This window comes from Aphis gossypii, chromosome 3 (genome assembly GCF_020184175.1).
Source record: "Aphis gossypii isolate Hap1 chromosome 3, ASM2018417v2, whole genome shotgun sequence".
Taxonomy (NCBI): domain Eukaryota; kingdom Metazoa; phylum Arthropoda; class Insecta; order Hemiptera; family Aphididae; genus Aphis; species Aphis gossypii.
In genome coordinates, this window is record NC_065532.1 from 35,423,807 (window position 1) to 35,444,777 (window position 20,971).

At 24.2% G+C, this 20,971-nt stretch overlaps 2 protein-coding genes across 3 annotated transcripts in view; one reads left to right on the forward strand and one right to left on the reverse strand.

Moving 5' to 3' along the window:
- The window catches only part of LOC114124158 (GTP-binding protein REM 1-like), an 84,743-nt gene extending 69,437 nt beyond the window's left edge, over window positions 1-15,306 (reverse strand). For both annotated transcript variants that reach the window (XM_050202569.1, XM_027987340.2), the window contains exons 1-2: window positions 15,097-15,306; window positions 7,633-7,969 (exon numbers count right to left, since the gene is read on the reverse strand). In XM_050202569.1, coding sequence (XP_050058526.1) covers window positions 7,633-7,969; window positions 15,097-15,113 — 354 coding nt within the window. In that variant the 5' untranslated portion in view covers window positions 15,114-15,306. The remainder of the gene's footprint in view (window positions 1-7,632; window positions 7,970-15,096) is intronic.
- LOC114124743 (uncharacterized) overlaps window positions 15,196-20,971 on the forward strand; it is a 29,353-nt gene continuing 23,577 nt past the window's right edge. Inside the window, exon 1 of the mRNA XM_050202570.1 lies at window positions 15,196-15,534. Within this exon, the coding sequence (XP_050058527.1) occupies window positions 15,236-15,534 (299 nt within the window). The 5' untranslated portion in view covers window positions 15,196-15,235. The remainder of the gene's footprint in view (window positions 15,535-20,971) is intronic.

Here is a 20,971-nt window from a genome sequence, read left to right on the forward strand (position 1 = left end):
ATGCAATTATTATTTTTAAAACACAATTTTTATAAAACAACTATCGCAGAGATAATATATTTAATTAAATATATATTATTATTATTATTATTTTTTTTTTATTGATATAGATTTAAAATTCTGTGACTACAAATTTATACTCTGTTAAGTAGTTAATTAAATACATTTTAAATTTCCCTTCAGTATGCTATAATATAGTATATTATAAGCGTGTTAATTTCGTCAAGAGAGGAATACGCATTATATTATTTTTAGAACTTCTGAAATACACAATGACAAACACTTTAGAAAACATAAAAACATTTAAGTTATGTTCGACGTTTTAATTGTAGTCATAATGTTTATTTTCAATTCATCCTATTGTGTTAAGAATATGACTTATATCTGCAGGTTATAAAAATTTGTTTATTTGGAAAGTTGCCGCAATATATTTAGTATACAAATCACGTTTTAATTTGTGAATACAATAAACGTAAAAAAAAAATGAAAATCTTCAGGCATCAATTGTTCAAATGTCAATATCAGCAAGACAAAACTAAATAAATCTACAAAAAAAAAGAAAAATATCATACAAACAATATGGATGACACGAAGTAAAGATTTGACTTATTGTTATTTTAGTACGTTCAGAAATTATTAAAATAAAATATTTCTTATTATTAAGTTTCAGGGTATTTTGAAAAAAATTTTAGTAACAAATAACATGTTGAATAGTACATTTAAATACTAGATAAGTAAAAAAATGAATTGTTGTTAAACTACTATTAGATTCTTATAAAATTATAAAATAAAATAATATATTAATACTAATTGTTTGCCTTATAGATACAAACTATTATATTTAAAACTAAATATTACTTTAAAAATATTAATACATAATAATTAATAAATATTGGATAAACCTGGAAAAACTAATTAATTATCAGAAAGTAAACATTAAATATTTAGATTACCACAATATTGTGAAAAAAACATAGGGTATCAATCCTCTCGCAACTAAACTTCATTTATGTTTATAAATAATAAAATATTGATTTAATATATGTTTGAAAGTGCATACTATATTTCATTTAAAATAAAAAAAAGGATTGTTGTTTACAAAAAATATAATATTATACTAAAAAATAAACATAATAAAAATAAAAATATATTTATTTTTCTGAAAATGTACTTAAAATAAGTTTAAGAAAAAAATAATACATCTATAATATAAGCCATAAGGTATAAACAATTTTAGCCAATGAACAACCTGATGCTACGAGATTAATAGACTAAAAATATATAATTCATTTTAATAGGATAAACTAGTACAGTCTTTTACAAATGTCCCTATTAAATTTAAATCGATAAAATAAGCAAATTTTTATATTTTATAGTGTTTGACATTTATAATAAAAGATGCGATTTCGATAATTATTAAACACTTTGAGAATAATACTTACTTGACACATTTTGGCAGTATATTTCAGCGGAAAGGTACCAAACACTGATGATATTTTTAAAATCCAATCTACTTTGTTAGCCATTTCGTATAAAAATGAAGTCAATAAAACAATATTCAAAGGAATACAACAACTCAGTATACAAATATTCTATTTTCATTTCATTGTAATGGCCTGGTAAATTAATACAAATATTTATGCTTTTTTCCTAAAATCAATCATGTTAGCCTGGCTTTCCATTAAAATTATTTGAACTGTTAAAAAAACAGTTTTTATTTTTAAACTCATTTTGTTATAATTTTGATGTCAATATTTCACTCCATTAAAATTGTTTTGATATATTTTTTAAATAAATAATTATTTTAGTACATAATGTAAAGAAGGAAAATAATTGAAATATTAATCTTTAAAATAGAATTTGCAAATAAAATTTATGACCTCACTATCTAAAGGATTTATTACCAACAAAAAATCTTATTAATTAGGATTAACTTATTATTTATTTGTCTGATTCAAAAAAAAAAAAAAAAACATTTTAAGATGTTATGACAGACTTTACCATAAAAATGTTTGATCCTATTATAATGATTTAGCTGAGTTAAATTGTATATTCGATTTATATTTTATATTGTCATTATGAATAAAATAATAAATAAACAACCCTTCATTAAAATGTCGTTATCAATGCATTTTTAAGGATAGGTTAACTGTGGAACTATATCACCTTTATCCACGCAGTATAGAATTTATTATAATGTTCATTTAAGTTGTTTCTGAGGACGATTAGATGGAGGTAAATGTTTTACTGCAGACTAGATTTAAACCAACGACTATCGTTCGCGTCACGACTTATTTACATAACTAACCAGTGTCGTGTCAAACTCTAGTGTTCAATTATCTTTTTTTTTTATTATTCACAAATTAGTATTTTATGGTCTTGTAGTAAACATTACACACTTTATTTGATTGTGTAGAGGGGTTTTCGTGAAAAAAAAAGGGCGTTATTTATTATGACATATATCAGTCAAAATCTTGGTAACTATACGCGCTACATAGAAACAGAAAATTACATTTGTCGACTGTGCAGGTTTCAACAATGATATTATGAGTATTCTTGAATGTTGAAAAGTGGACAAAAGCTTAATACTACAGAGGTAGCATACACTACATAGTATAATATCCTTGAGTGTGAATACCTAATGACTATAAGTATATATATATTCTATATGTTACAAAGATCGCGGTATAACACAATCATAACGTAAGGTCATGTATCATCAATAATAGCATCTCAAATTTCAAGCGTACTAAACGAGTAAGTGAACGCATACTTAGAATTTATATTTATCGTGGATGTGTTTATCCAAAATTCCAAGCTGTATAAATACTGTGTAGGTATTACAGAGTTGTGTATTGTGTATAATACTCATATAATTCGAGTTATATAAAATTATGTACTATATTGTAGCTATGCGTGATATAATTACAAGTTTAAACTATTTTTTTCATATCATAATACTTCCACAAAAATCAAAAATAAACTGTCTAGTAGTAAAACGCAATGATTAATTTTGAATTAAAATTGAAGTTTGGATTTAAAGTGGGAAATGTTCGTTAATTTAAATTTAAAACCCATCAAACAAGAACAATTCACCAACTAAATGAAAATAAATGAAAATAACTTATAAATTAAAGTAATTGTATTTTAATAAATGGTTTTTATTGTTTTATACAGCTGAATTCCTACGAAACATTTTATACCACGCATATGCATAAAAAAAAATTATATATTTGTTTTGGGATCATATTTTTTTCTTAGCCATTGAATAAACAGTTAAAAGCAGATTGAATACTTCGAGTATTTATAATTATTTATTTTTATGTAAAATACGTTTTTAAAAATATTGAGTTCCATTTACTTCATAATATGATATTCATTTGAATATAATATAATATTTAAAAAAAATGAAATATTTGATATTGCATTTTAAGATACATAGTATATGCAAAATATAAACTACCTCATAAAACCTTTCATTGAAAATTTTAATAAACAAAAGCTAAAATATTCTTTCTAAATTCCAAAAATAACCTTGAAAAGTAACTTTATTGAATTGTTTTTTATACATATATGTATCTTGGGGGAAGAAAATTTAGTTGTTTTATTATAATATACTATGTACTATATATTTGATATAATATTATCATATTTGCAAACATTAAATTAATAATAAATAATACAATATCGTTAAAATAACGATTCGTTTTAATTATTGAATGATTTATAAAATATATTACTGCATGTAATCGAATAATACCATTAATTTATGCACAATAAAAAATGACGTTAAAGAAAATATATGATACAAACATTATACTAAATACAGTATTATGTCATAAATTATTTTATTTTCAGTGTTAATACTTTAAGAATTGCGTTATATTTTCAAGTATTAAGATTTTCACGTAATTGAACAGATATGCAATAATTAAAACTATTTCATGACGTTTTAAAGCATCTATGATTTAAATGCAATAACATTTTTATCTAACTACATCATTCTTTTACTTTCATGTAAACCAATTAAAGGTTATTAAAATATTTACTGAATGTATCCTTCTCAACTGCGTAGTTATTATAAAATATTCGACCTAATACATTTTCCAACAAATTTTTTCGATCATATATTAGCGTACAACTAAATTTAAATGTATGAAAAATGAATATAGTAATACATTTTATAGTAATATTTAATAGTTTAACAAGTTTCAACATAATATTTAGACTTTCCTATTACGGCCCCAGAGTGTCGGTTCGAAATAGTTAAACATGTCATTCCTTTTCATCTATAAAAGTCAAAGGATATATTTTGAAAATAGTTTAATATAATATATTAATATATTAATATTAAGTTCGTTTTTAATCATTTGTATAGATTTATAAATACTTTTGATTTCAGAAATGGAATGACGTACCTATATGTATATTATCTTTAATATTATTAATATTATATTCTAATTTATGAAAAAAATAACACTAATAAAAATAAGTGAAAAAGAATTTGCTTCAAGTTTTCATAGTGTACTTATCTTAAATTAAAAAATCTAAAAATTACTACTTTTCTCACTCAACTGTGTAGACGTGTAGTGCAATTTGCTTAAAAACATGTGTTGCTTATAACCACAAAACGTGTACAATTTATTGCATTTTCAGGTTAAATATCATAAGTCCAGACTCCAGATAATATGTTATAATATGTTAGACGTAGTCGACTAATATCTGGATATATAATGGTTCTTTGTGGTGTTGTAAGTTGAAGTAATACAATAGAATATAATATAACAAATTGTTAATATATTTATATATATATTTAAAGAAAATAAACATATATTTAGGTATATAATTGTAATTTATAACTCTGTTATTAATATGAATATTAATTTTTATATATTAAATAGTACTTTGATAATATTTGTAATTTCAATTTTCTTTAATTTTATATTAATTATAATAAAACCTTTGTAACATTTAATTTCTTAAAGCAACAACGTCAGTACTTTTCTTATTTTATAATTGATAATTTAATTAAGGATGAAGTAAGAATCAATTTTAATTTAAATAAATACAATGATATTATTATACGAAAACAGAGTATGTAGTAAAAATAAATTATAGGGATGTATTACATTTGACTTTATTGTATAGGTATTAGGTACTGCCATCATATTATTATATTCATTGTACTATATTATCATTTTACTTTTTTTTACACACTACAGTATTTACATTTACTTAAAATATTAATCTATTGTTATAATTTGTTATATATGCATTACTGTTTCCTATGTCTTGTTTAGTTTATCATATTATCTATTATTCACTGTATTTTTAAAAGCCGTTAGGTGTATATATTCGAAATAAAATTATATGATATTATACAAACATGTTTTTAAGCGAAGAATACGGATAAATATTATTTATTAAAAATCATACATTTTTACAAATTTAATTTTTTTTAAACTGACGTTATCTAAATATTTTCATTTTGAAACTTGTTTTCCATGTATTAAGAAAAGAGTTAGAAATTTTCAACTTGTAACCCACAAATTTACTATTAAAAACCATCCTAATGTTTGATTTTGGAACTATTATTTAATACAATCAACCGTATCAAGAGAAAAAGAAATACGTTAATACGTATTCGTATAATCATTTAAAAACCAATATATTTTTTGATCACCTCCACTCAATATCTAAAATCCAATTTAGTATGATTTAAAATGGATTAAGCACATTTTTAATAATAATTTAGTCGTAGACGATATTATACAAGTACACATATAATAATAATAGACTACTGTAACGGTTTCTTTTCCCTAGAGTCATTTGCATGAACTTATTGAGTCTTATTATAATACCCATTTTCAATAATTCCGTGTAAAAGATTACACTAATGTACAAGTATACTTTGTTATTAGGGTTTTCTGTCAAAATCAACTACATTTGGTTGAACACATTTATCAACTTTTCAGCCTTCATGTATATGTGGCACGTAAGCCGGATGTCGTGTTTTTTTTTTTTTACTTTTTAGCTTTTCGTTTTAATAAATATATTAAACCATTTTTCCTCGCACACATCTCGTGTGAAAACACGCGATTTTTCGTGATACAAAAAAAAAAATTCTCGTCACATTTTATGTATGGTTCGATAAATTAAATGATATTCAGTTTGAACGTAAACCCATTGACTTAATCGAAATTGATGTAATCGCACAACACATCATTATTGTAATCTAAACGATCCAAAAACCATAATATACAAATAAAAATAAAATTCACGTGTGTATAATAAATATTTATTCCTGGAAAAAAAATAACACAAAAGCTCGAGTATTATAGCATGATGTTATTGAATATTTTGATAACAAAAAATACACACGATCACTTAAATATTTTAATGACGGTATGAAACAATGTATTTTAAAACCTATACTGATTTACGTACTATGGCTATACTAACGTTTGTATATTATATTATCATAATATACAGAATGGTTTTTTTTTTTTATCTAAATAGTTATTTTATCGATAAATAATATATATTTTTTTTTTTCAAAAAAATTTTTTTCCACAATTTTGAAAAAATGCATGCTATATATATATATATCCTTTTATTTATATTTACATACGTGGTAATCGGACGTTTTAAAAAACATAATGTTATGTTAAGTCAACCTGTGTCGTAGGCAGAAATCGCAAAGATGCAAGGTGCACACTGCACAGTGCATACCTATTCTTTTGTCATAATAATATTATTTAAATTGTTTTCAAAATGTTTTCTTACATATTTTCACTTGAAATTTGGTAATATTTATTAAAAATAATTTATCAATAGCGTATCTTTCCTTTAAAAGTATAAAAATCGTTGCTTTTTTGAAAATCAATAATTTTTTTTTGAATCATGTAATAATCATGAGTAATTTTAATGTTTTAATATTATAACTTTCTTATTTTGTCAACCTTAAGAGAACGCCACACTCGCATATATTGTCTCTAACTTATAAACGCGTAACATAGTTAAACACTTTTTTGCTAGAGATGACTTTACTTCTTCAATATTTATATAAAAATTATCAAAATTACAAATGGCACTAAAAATAATTTTATCTGTGTCGTAGTATTTTAATTTTTTTTGATAATAGTAATCAATAATTTTTAATAATTAAATGAAAAAATTCTTAAGTTCTCAAACCGATAACTTTAATTGTATTCATGTTACAAAAAAATTAAAACGCTACGACATAGATAAAATTCTTCCAAATACGATTTATAATTTTGATAATTTTGATATAAATAACGAGGCAGTAAAGTCATCCCGAGCAAAAAAGTGTTTAACTATGTTACGCGTGTATACTACAGACACAACACATGCGGGTGTGGCGTCCTTTTAATGCTTAATTCTTTTATCCACTCTTGATTTTTAAGCCATAGCCTGATGGACTTTTTTAATTTCATATTCCATAGCAGAATGCTTTTCTAAAAATATGTCGATTAATCAACTCGTAGTCTTTTTTTTTGCATTCAAACTTTAAATGAGCCGGCTTAATGCAAATTTTGTTCCTTGTACGAGTGCTCATAATAATAATAATAATAATGATAAATATTCTGGACATGCCTTATCCAGCCTTACCCTGACAATCGGCACCGCGGGCATGGAAGCTGTCCGTCCACGATCCATGATCGTTGTAGATCTCCGGTTGCTGAACGCCGACGACCGTTGAAGACTCCTCCTGGGTGAACTGCCTGACGGCCTGGCGCGCAGTGACCGGTTGGCGTTAATGCCACCAATGTGTCTAGCCGTGGTCGGTGGCCGAATAGACGATTCCGTGGATGACGTTAACCGCGACGGCGACGGTCTTCGAAATTGGTGTTCTAAGATGCGTTTCTCCTCCAAGACGGCTTCCGGTGGAGGTTCGTCGTCTGGCCGATAATCGCCCCCATAAAACGGCATCGATGCGGACGTTGGCCTGTTCAAAGAGGAACGATAGTGATGATTTAATATAATTATTTATTAATATAGATAAAACTCTCGAATAGATGACTACTATTCCCCCCTTAATAAATATTAAATGTGAATGCGACTACCGTTCCAGGGGTCTGTTACCCAAGTTCAAAACACTAGTATCTAAGTGTACTGCAGAAAAACAATAATAATTAGATTATGATTAATTAAAAATCATTCTATGACAATTATTAACATTATTAGTTTTGTCTTAAATTACAATTTTTTATAATCGTCAAATTGTAATCAATTTTTATAACTTATATGGAGTTTACATGGAATCATAAGTGGAAAGTGATGTATTTTAAAAATGTTAATCATAAATATTTTCTCAGAGAAAAAAAGATATAAGTTGGTGTGAATGTGTTAACCCTCTAAGTAAAGCGTGTTTAAGAATTCAGATCACTGACGATTATACATTCTCGCCTCTTCCATGTACCGTAATAAATCCTCATGGACATAACACGTGCATGTTTTAGCTAATTTTTTGAAATATTATGATCTTCAAAAACTATGTCTAAAATATTGTTGGTGAATAATAATATACAATATCGGAATTTCAAACAAATGTTTCGTTCAACATTAATAACGATAAAATTAAAAATGTACAATGTAGTGTAATAGGTTTACCTACGTCCAACATAAAATAATATCGGTAAGCATTGTCATCCAGTCTATTTTAAAATTTAGTTATACTTAAAGAAACCATTGATATTGTATTCAAGTCAACTGACAATATACTTACTATAATAGGGTTTAAGGAACGGTGAATCTCATAATTAAAATTTGTAATTACATAATAGTTTCCTACATGAAAATGAGTGTAAAGGAAGTATATAAACCAATTTTTTAATACTTTCATATTATAGGATGCGTACCTCAACAATTTTATTAAATTTTCTAAGATATTTTAATATTTAACAAAAAAAATTAAATCAAAATTGAACAAATTTAATATTCTGATATACTTGTGTATTTATTTACCTTAAATAAGCTTATTTACACGAAAATAAACCGTATTAGATATCTAAGAAATACTGTTAATCTGATAATAATAATATTATATTAAATTTATAAATTGAAAAAAAAGCAGAGGTTGTCCTCTGATAAATACATAAATATATACAATATATTTTACTTATGAGTAATAATAATTAATATTGTTAATATCCTTGATGTTTTTATATAATAGATATAAAATAATTTCAAAATTTGGAACTAAAAAGTACAAAAAGCAAATTATATATAGTGTATAAGCAACGGGTATGTAAACATTTTATTTATTTTAAAAATATATTAATATTTAAGAGTTTGCTGTAATAAAAATAAAACGATTTTTAAGAAGGAAATTTTACGAATATAAAATAAAGGTTCTATTAAATCTAACTTCTATTCAAAGAGTTTTCATTAGAAATATTATGAGCATACACTTATAAATATTATATCTATTTTTATATTATACAAGATAAATATAGTCTTGTTTTTTTAATAATTTTAAAATCAATATATTATTTTTCAATTGTTTGTTTAAATAATATCATAAAGAATTTTACATTTTAAACTTTTAATAACTATGCAATCATGTATGAATGTATACAACTAATGATAATTATTATTTAAAAAAAGGTAAACAAGTGGTACCGCTCTGCTGTTTATTAGTTGTCGAAATTATAACTTCAAATACATACAAAAAGCATTGGGCCTATGTAATTTCTATATTTTTTTTACAGATAAAAGAACAATTTATGTGAGATTTGTATTAAATTTTCAATAATTTTTATTTATCAAAATTTAAAAAAAAAGAGCTGTAACACTCTGGCTGTATAGTAGGTAACTATAATTGATATATTAAATTTGAACCCAATGATAGGTATCATTGTAAACGATAAACGATTCTGAACGAAGATGATTAGTCAACCTAGACTATATTTTCCAGCTGGTGATGAAAAGGGTGGCTTATGTTTTAATGACATGAATACCCCAAAATTTCTCAAATAAACAAACTAATGGAAAATTTTGTATTAAATTTTCAACTCTTAGCTACTTATACAAAATTTTTATAAATTTTAACTACAAAATAATTTGCAAATATTCATGATTTTAACAAATTTTTGTCAATATTTCAACTTCAAACGTTAGGTAATAAAAAAAAAATTGCGCCTATGTATTCTTATAATTTTTAAATCACTATAAGACTAACTTATGAGGAACTATGTATTAAATTTTCAAGTATTTTGACTTATCCAAAAAAAATTATTATTAAATTAAATTAAATTAAATTATTAAAAAACACACACACACACACAAATCATTATAAAAGTCCATACATTCATCACTTCGTTCATAATCTAAAATTAAATTTAGTTTTTATTGCTTTAAAAAAAATACTTAAATTGCTCTAAAACGTGATAACAGACAAAAAAACATACATCATTTTAAAATCTAAATTGATTTCATCGTTCTGCTCAGAATCTAAAAGAAAATTTATTATTATCAATGTTATGATACATTCCAATTTTCAATAGTAGGATTTTGTATCTGTTTTAGTAAATTATAATAGTTAATACTATAATACAACAATTTCAATAATTTAATATTTTTCTTCAATTAAAGTATAACAAGTACAAAAACATAATCCCTGGCCTATAATTATGTGCTATTCTATATAATTTAAGCCCTAATTATGATACAATTTATATCCTAAAAGTCTATTTAAAATAATATTTGGTCAAATTATTTAATAAATCTGGGACAGATGGATGGGACATCCAGTTTTTCAATTGAGTATAATTAATAATAATGTTAGAAGTATCAATATACTATAATATTAAATCCTTAGCTTATGCATTTAAGACTTATAAAAAAATTAATAAGGTACTTTTTTTATAAAAAATGCCTTTATATTTTGTTAATATATACATATATTTTATAAATTCATATTATGCTGTTCTTCATAAAGTATATTAATATATAATATTAATTAATAGATCTAAGTGTGCTAAAATAAAAATGTTATATTTTAGGTTTAAAAATTAGCATTAATGAGTACACTCAGTGATTACTCGATCAAGAACTTAATTAAATTATTATTGATTATTTTTTGATCCGTGTATTTCTAATTTAAATTTTCAAGAAAACATTTTCTATAGCAAAAAAAGTAAATTTTGACGAAATTGGTTATTTAAATGAAGAATAACAATTTCAGTTATTCTGTAATAACTCAACAATATTTGTGTGGTCTTAAAATGTGTAAGTATAGCAATAAATTTTACTATATACACTGACATTTCAAATTATAATTTAATATGTATATAAGTATATAATAATGTATACTTAGTACTATAGGCTGACAGACCGTCTCCGCTTAGAATCGTTTTTCGTATACAGTGATTTATCGTCTAATTCAAATTTAACATATCCACTCGGCACTCGACATCTACTGCACAATACAAAATATACCCTATTTTCCGTCTTTTTAAAAAATTTTTTTTTACAAAACACATTTAGCATTTGAAATAAAAAAAAAATATAAATTGTTTATAAGGAAATAATGAATAATTATTTAAATATAGTATAATATTATAGTAATTATGAGTAACACACAAAAATTCAAATTTATATTTATATGGAAAAATAGGTTGTACCTGTAATAGGTTATTAAATTTGTAAACATTCAATAAAGTTATAATTATGTCTTTAAAAAAATTAATTGGTATTTTATCACATCGCAAAACTTTTCAACACACGATAGGATGTTACTTTAACGAATAAAAAAGATTTGTATGCTATTTGTTCTTAACCCTCGCATTTAGAATTAGCGAAGATCCAACATCTACATGTGCCAAACGCCTAGTTAACCTAACTACTCTGTACTCAATACAACGTTCAAGAATACTCAAATTTTCAATACATATGAAATACCTTATCCATATTAAACAACTTAAAAAAAAAAAAACTCTCAATTAAGACAACTGAAATCCAAGATTTCATTACTAAAATTAATATTGTAAATAACTTTTGAATTTACCTCTGATCTGTATAATACATATAATATATATATCTTTTAATAATTAGGAATATTCATCATAATATAATTTCATATATTCATAATATTGTATAATGTGTACACGCTATATGGTTATTAATTTTAGACGTTGAAGCCTAATATTTTTTATAAAAGATATTCTAGTAAAATGCAACATTGCTACAAAGAAAAATAGTATACTATATAGTATTTAAGAAGTTGATTGATGTAAGATAGCATTGGTTTTGTACCCCTATAATTATTCTTAGACTAACTTGGCATAATAAAGTTGTTTGTAATTTGCTGGAACATAATACAATTTATTCTTAAAGATAGTTATAATTTAATCAAAATGCATTAATTACTCTTGGTTCGTGGTAAATTTACCTTTCAAACTTTTTTTATTGTATTTATTTGATAAAAATATTATTTTTAAACATAAATTACTTTTTGTTTGGAATAAATTAAAATTATTTATATTATTTATTAAAAATAGATATTAGGGAATTTGATTAAAAAACAATTTATTTAATTATGTATAAATATATAATTAACTACAAAAAAATGATAAATAATTTCATTTTATTTAATTATTTAAACATCAAACTTAATCTGCAACTTGTAAATTAATAGTACACCTTGTTCTTAACAATTAATGATTTATTTACAAGAAAGTTGTACATTCCTGCATGGCTGCACAGTTCTTCTTAGTTAAAGTATTTATTAAAACACAATATAAATCGAAGAAACTATAAAAGCATTTTTTATGCATTTAGATGGAATTTTATAACCTTTTATCATCATCAATTGTGAATGAAATAATACATTTTTAATTATTTTTTTAGTGAAGAAACAAAAGTTTTTTTATTATTTTATAAACTTGAAGATGTAATATTTTTAACAGTATTTTTTGAAACCGTTAAAACACGAAATGTTTTTGTTTTATAATCCAAATTAATATTAAGGACAGGAAGTACTTAAAAAATAAATGTATTAGTTTATAAAATTAACTATTATTTAATAAAAATGATTTTCAACGGATATCATAAATAATTGTAGGTATAACAAAAAAAGTTTTTTATTCACTTCTAAGGCATTTTATAGAATACGAATTTAATAAATTCACTTTTTAAGTATTTGCTTGAAATATTTATGTAGTAATTACCCAATACATTTATACAGTTGGTATACAAATGGTTTTTTTTTTAAGCTGATGAGCAGTATTAAATTGTGTATTATTATATTATTTATTAATTTATTATGTCGGTTAAATGTGTTCCACACTTCCGCGTATGCAAGTTATAAATTTCTCATTTGTTTATTTATTTTAAGTTTCAAAGTCAATTAATTTAAATGATTCAAGCAAACTATATTGTTGTGTACATCTAATTAAGAAGTGCATTATTTCATATTTAAATAATTGAATTCAAACATAATTCTTGTTCAAGATTGGTATATAAAGTTTGGTTCCAATTTTAATTATTTTGTAGAATTAATTTTTAAGATATAATTTATAATTGAATTATTTAATTGATAAATGGTTATAACTTATTTAGTAGGTAGTGTACACCTTTAATAATCCATACAATTTCTTCATACATGTTTATTTTATTAATCTTAAAAGGTTAGTTAACAATTTTCAAAGATCAACAAATATTGAACTGTCAAATATTGAAATACTGAACTTCAAATAGTTCAAAAAAAAAACATAATCAACTTGCACGTAGATGAATAATAACTTAAAGAAAGATATATTTTTAAAATTGGGGGGTATTTAAGTTAAAATTATATTTCTTGAACTTAAATTCGGTAATTTTATACAAAACAAACTTAAACACTTGTATGTGTAATTATTTTTAAATATTTTTAAAATCACTAATTTGATTTTATGATACAGATATTGGTACACAAGTAATATGTTACGAAATTTAATATACCTTAGATAAAATAAACACCTAATAAGTCACTTTATTTCCTTGGAATATATATATATATATACTTTGATATAAATGTAAACAACTCCTTTAAAAAAAAAATCGATCGTTATTTCTTTTAGGGGTGATATTATACGCGTATTAAAGTAGTTTATATTCACTTTTTCACTCTTCGTGTGCGGTTTGTAAACTTATATACACACGAAACACATACCAATTACATGTTTTGTTTATTCATTTATTGTTTGGTGTAAGAATAAATAATTTATTTAATAAATATTTTACGAACATTTTATTTGATAATATTTTTATTCAGTTTTAATGATATCTATCCAAAATGTATTCTTAAATTAGGTAGCGAATTCATATTTTTCTCCAATTTATAGAAATTGAAAAGTATGAAAAATAACAATTTTTCAAAATACGTTTTTAAATTATGGTACCAGCACATGTACAAAATATAAAATTTTAAAATTAATACATATTTGAGAAAAGTTTAACAAACTGTTATCTATGCATTTTTGCTTAAACAACGACCCCATTAAAATTTTTATGCAATTCAACATTTAATAGTCAAATATTATCGCACTTTCTGTTTAACCAGAATAATTTGGTTAAACAAAATGACAAAAAAAAAAAAAATACTAAATAGACAATTATTATGCATTTGCCGTTTTCTTACTACAAATTATTTAGCTATTCTATAAAAAATATTTTCAACCCGTCATACATAGTTTCAATAATTATTTATTGCTATTAAATATTGTTCACCACACTCAGTTTTTATCGATTTTTTTTTTTAAATGATTCGTGTGATTAAACTTTGAAGTGTTAAGTTTTGGTTTAATTTTTTTTCAGAATATGCGTGAAAAAAAAACGGATTTGAATAATACATAAAATATCATACGCATAAAAATTTCAATTTCAATTCAAAAACTATTGGAGGATAGCTTTTGACGTGTGAGGTCGAAAAGGTAAAAAAAAAAAAAAAATAATAATAACAATATAACATCATCGCCGTAGTAATAATAATTATTATTATGATATTACTGTACAAGACAGCTAGCTCGGCAGTCGAAATACGAGGCGCAAATATATGGGGCGTAGTTATAATTATACAATGAGCACGCGTACCTGTAAAATGTCATCATCGATAAGAATGGCAGGAAAACAATATCGAAAACACACGCACACTCTGGTATGTATACACAACAATCAAACGAAATACATAACGACGTCGTTTATAATAAATCACTTTTTTTTTTTTTTTTTTATGAATTATTGTCTGGCGCGCGCGACCGACGTGTCCACAGGGTGTGATGGTAACGCAAACCGCTCGGCTCACAGAACAGACAGTACTGGTGGCCTCGTGCGCGATCGCATCAGCTTCTGTTTGGACGCTGTCGACGATAAACGAGCGCATGGCGCGCCCGTAGTGAGGTCGTTTGGACGGCGTGGAGGGGAGCGAGGGCGAACGACGTACGACAAGTATGTTTGGTCAGAGCCTGTTCGGGATTGTTTTATCCGGGCGAGGAAGGTTCGCGACAGACTTGAAGTTTTGTCGAGGACACGGTAAGTCGGAGAAAACAAATTTACTACGGCAAAAGTTGTGCTTACAAAAAAAAAAAAAATGTATCTTATTATTTCCGTCTTTATAACTCGATTTACTCTCATATACTCACGGAACGGTTCGTCAGGTCTTCTTGTTCCGCGGACAGTATATAGTCGTAATATTAATCACTCGATCGAGTGTGATTTCTACACGTCCTGCGCGATATATATATCTATATCGATATGTCAATATTATTATAGAGTCAACAACTCGTTTATAGCTGGTCGTTTTGACTATATCAAACGGTGTAACTACAACAGTACGAAACGCTTTCAGTATATTATTATTCGTGCGTTAACGATAATTTAATTAAGTAATTTCGCAAATCGCAATCGTCCGCCGAAGCTATAGCTGTTGTATGAGATAAAACGTAGAATTCGTTTACTCGATTTTGTAAATATTTTGTTTGGCTGTATTTCAATGTTTTGTAAACAAATAAACTTATTGTACAATAGATCATAATGTTTGGGCTATATAACGAGTTATCTCAAACAACGTTCCCCTACCGTAACGTAGATTTCGTGTTTTAAAATTTTCCAGACGGCGTGTTTACCTACCGATTTTACGAATACCGTGTTATCGTTTGGCGAATACGATGCTGCAGGCGGCCATCGAGACGCCACTCCACATTATAAACGCGTGTCAAATAGCATTCGATAATGGCGTAACGGTGTTTTGCAAGTATCGTGTATAGCTGCTGTTAGGTCGGCGAGAGGTAAGGAAAATTGGGGGGTGGATGTTTACACCCAGTGGTATTGCGACTATTATCTCAAAACGATTATAATATTATGACTGAAAACCACCATTAAAATTTTACATGGACTAACTATACATTGCAACCACTGTTACGATGGCTATACAGTGATAAGCAGCGCAGTACGGCAGGATTGTTGCCAAAATGCCGTGATGTGAAATCGATATTGGTGATAAGCGTGTGTTTTTCAAGAAAAAAAATCATATAATAATCTACCATGTGTGTATGTGGGTTTGATACGGGGACGATTTAGATCCAAGTCGATTGCACGGTTTTTGGCTGCTATTTTAACTAAAAATCAATAGTGATACAATATGTGTATTGTACGTTCTCCTATAAAGCCATATGAATAAGTGACGTGTACATCGACCGAGACTTAGAACACATAAAAGATCTGACTTTATTGAGTTTTATATGACCTGTACCATCATTGTTATATACACAAAAAAAAAAACGATAAATCAAATATTCAACCACTGAAATGCTGTCCTACTGAACACAAAACATAGGTATTCGTCAAGACTATTCAGTATTTTTCGTAAGTAATGCTTTATTTAAATATCATGTAGATGCATTAATACATTTCGTTGAACGTATACACTTAAGTGTTCTAAGATTAATGTAAAAATACATATGCACTACGTCTTTAAGACTTCATGGATGGTACTTAATATTGCTCAAAATATAGTAGACGTTTTTTTTTATCTTATATGGCAATTTTTCTTGTTCTTTTTACAAAGAAAAAGAGTATGTATATATTCATACTTTATGAATATTACATCATGATCAACAATAATGTATAATGTAATTTTTATGTAAAACCGACCAATAAATAATTGTTTGAAAACAAATTCGAAGCTTAAACTCATGCTTGTAAAATACAATAAATAAAGATAAACACAATATTTATTTTAAGATTTTAGTCAGATTACACTGAAAATTCGGAGTTTAAATTATAAAAACAAGACCCAGTTAGTATGTCAGTCTATACATTTTTGCAACATTAATGATAAAATAATTAAAATTAAAATCAATAATATTGATTCATTTTTATTCATTTTGTACATGTTTGTGCATAGTCCATAATTATAAATAATTAAAAATCTACGTTAAGCATTCTCTAAAGTATTATAACTATTATTTTGTATTAAATATATACCTTATTTGTTTGCTTTTATTTACTACGCATCTCATTTATGAATGAAACATAATATTATAAACATTGGTTTGTAGGTATCTTAGGACTTCAATCCTATAATTATTAAATCTTATATAATAATATTGTATTTATCGCACTTATTGTTGGTTTATACTGTAATTAACAGCTTAAAATATAATTATAAATACATAAAATAATCTTAATCATTTGTATTACTCTCCTGATAATATCAGTATTTTATTTAAATAAATAAAAGTCATATTATTTAGAAGATTATTAAAAATAGTATAAGTTAAACATGTTTGACAACGATCTTCAACACAGTTGTGTACCTATTTTGCCTATACAATGCGCCATTTACTGTATCATTTATTATTAGAAAAAAAAATTCTATACGCTAAAATAATTATTTTATACTTATTATTTATTTATTTTATCAATTTAAGATATTAACTACCGTACTATAAAAGCATATTATATTTATTTATTTTTATTAATACATTTATTTTATATATATATATATATATATAGAGAGAAAGAAATATCTATATCATTTTTAATATTTTTTTTATTATATATCTTTTTAGAATACATGTCCCAAGGTTTATCAAAAGCACAAAGTCATTACTAATAATTTAGAAATTGTACAATAAATATAAAATATAATATAATAATCCATATAAAATAGAAAACTTAAATTTTATACAGTTATACTACGAATATTAATGGCTGTCAAAAATAGATCACGTTATACCATCTCTATAAATTTTCGATGAATAAATAATGGAGCACAATAACCATCATGTCGTTTTCCACAATTTATTGATTTGTATTTTATTGTATTGCATTTGTTCTTCTTACATAATTATAAAAAATAATTAATAAGAAACTGATATTTATATTTAAATATAGAGTTAAAATTAATTATAAAACTAGAATTTGTATTGATTAATTGTTTTGATTACTGTAGATAAGTGCTAGTTGTAGTAAAGCGAAGAAATAAAATAGTAAGATGTATAGTTGTTTTATAAAAAAATAATTAAAATAATATTTAAAACAACTAACCAGTGACCATACAATTTCATGAACTGCATTTATAAAAACTGCCTTATGAATTAATCTCTATTATATATAAAATAAGGTTAAAAATACTCTCATAAAATAATAATGACGATAGCACGATCTTTTGTACATTTTAAGATAGATAGAAAAAGGCTTCACTACTAAATTTATCAGATGAAAAACTTAAAGTTATGAAAAAAAGAACGATATCAAATAAATAAAGAAAACCCCAGAGAAAAAATGTAGAAAATCGTGAAGAGAATCACGACAAGAAATTAAAGAAACCAAAATTAGAAAAAAAAATTACAATCAAAAACTAAACATTTTAAATAAACATAAGTACCTATTATTTTCTCACCGGTAAACATTGCAATATAAAAACTTTTAATTAAAAAAATAAGAAATTAAAAGTTCTAAGTTAGCTTCAAGCAATAAAAACACAATTGAGTAAAAGTTCCAATACTAAAATTTGAAAATTTGAAATTTCATTAAATTATAATTTAAGCATATTGTAAAAATCAATATTATATTGATGTTAGCTTACATTTTAAACAAGGTTTACTTTAAGTGTTAAACTATTGTTAGAATAAAATAAAATAAAAAATTTTTATTTGCTTAATTATTATAAGTTTATTATTATGGTTTCGTACTTTCATATAATTTTAATTTACATAATAAATTATAATCGTTGTTTTAAAAGCTGACATAAATGCATGTAAAAAACTAATGCATTTAATTACACTATTTAGCAATTTGAAAAATATTTGAAAATATAATAATAGATTTTAACTATAGTTTGTCGGTACACGTGAAGATATAAGATTAGGACTTAAAATGAAAAATAAAATAAAAAGAACTATACTAATACTTTTTATTTATATAGTAAATAATTAAAAATATAAAGTAAACAATTTAATTACAAACAATAAACTTATCTATGATGATAATATTAAAGTATATTATATGATAGCTAATACAGGAAGTAAAATATTTTATGAAAACACATAAGTTCAATATCGTTGAAATATTCAACTTACAAAAATAAAATGATAGTAATGACCGGGAGTGACTACATACATAGTTTAAAGGTTCACATATTTAATATACAGTGTTTCTTACCATATTTTTCTTTACACACAACCTCTTACTAATAATGATATCATCTGCTTAAACTTAAAAACTTACCTAAATATTAGAGTTTAGGTCATTAATTATAAATTAATTATTGAACTTTTCACATAAATTAACTTATTATTATGTTTCAACAAAATTAACTATAAAAAAGTATTGATGAGAAATAATAATAGTATAGTTTAACGGTGAGTTCTTTTTTTTTTATTGTATTATATTATATAATGTTTAAAATTAACAATGATTTTAAAAATTATCAAAGTTGTTAAAATTAAACTGTTAATTATAAATATTAAACGTAAATAATGAGTTATTAATTTGAAAAAATATTATTTTCATGTACGATAATCAGCTTAATTTAAAAATTATATTAAATTTAGTTATAAATTATAACTCATTATTGATAATTGGGATAATTTAAAAACATTAAATTTAATATCAATGAAAACAATAATAAACGCTAGTTATAGACTTATTGAAACATCGAAGGTAACAAGTAAAAGTTAACGAAGGATGTTCGGTATCCGAACCCTTTGGTTCTTTGGTTGGGTCTTGTTTATAATCCTTAAATGTTGGGAAAATTACCTTACCAAATTAAATTATTTACGACATATAGTCTTTACGTACACAAATATATTATATATGGTAAATATCTACAAATTTATTCCAATAATATTATTTATTCATAATAAAATTAGATCGGGTGAGTAGTTTTGGTTTATAATTTGTGACGAAAATTTGCATATAGTCAAATGTTAATAAATATTTGTATTTATACAAGAATCCTTTTTTTTATAGTAAATTTTCTTATTTAATTATTCGTATTAACTAATTCTAATATATATAAATAATAATCCTTCAAGTATGATCACCTCCGTACTTTTCTACAAATAATAAAGTTATTTAAATTTTTATAATTGGAACTTTTAAATACACTTAAAAACGACATTTTTAAACAATTAAATTTCTTTTAACATTTCAGAGATGTCGTTTAACTCTTTTTTTTTAATTGAGATCCAACCCTTTTCACAAAAATTATCCAAATATTTTATTTTTATTTTTTATGTGAATATATTTATATTGAATTCTAAGCTGGTCGTTTGAATAACTAAACAAATTTACTAAGAAAATAATCTGAAATAATGGTTTTACATAAAATATAATACATATATATTATAATATTTAGTTCAGTAAGTAACTTATAAAATGTTAATAAATTAAAATTGATTACCTACTACACATATAATTTTCAAACCATTATAATCTCCTAAATCTAGTATACATACTACAC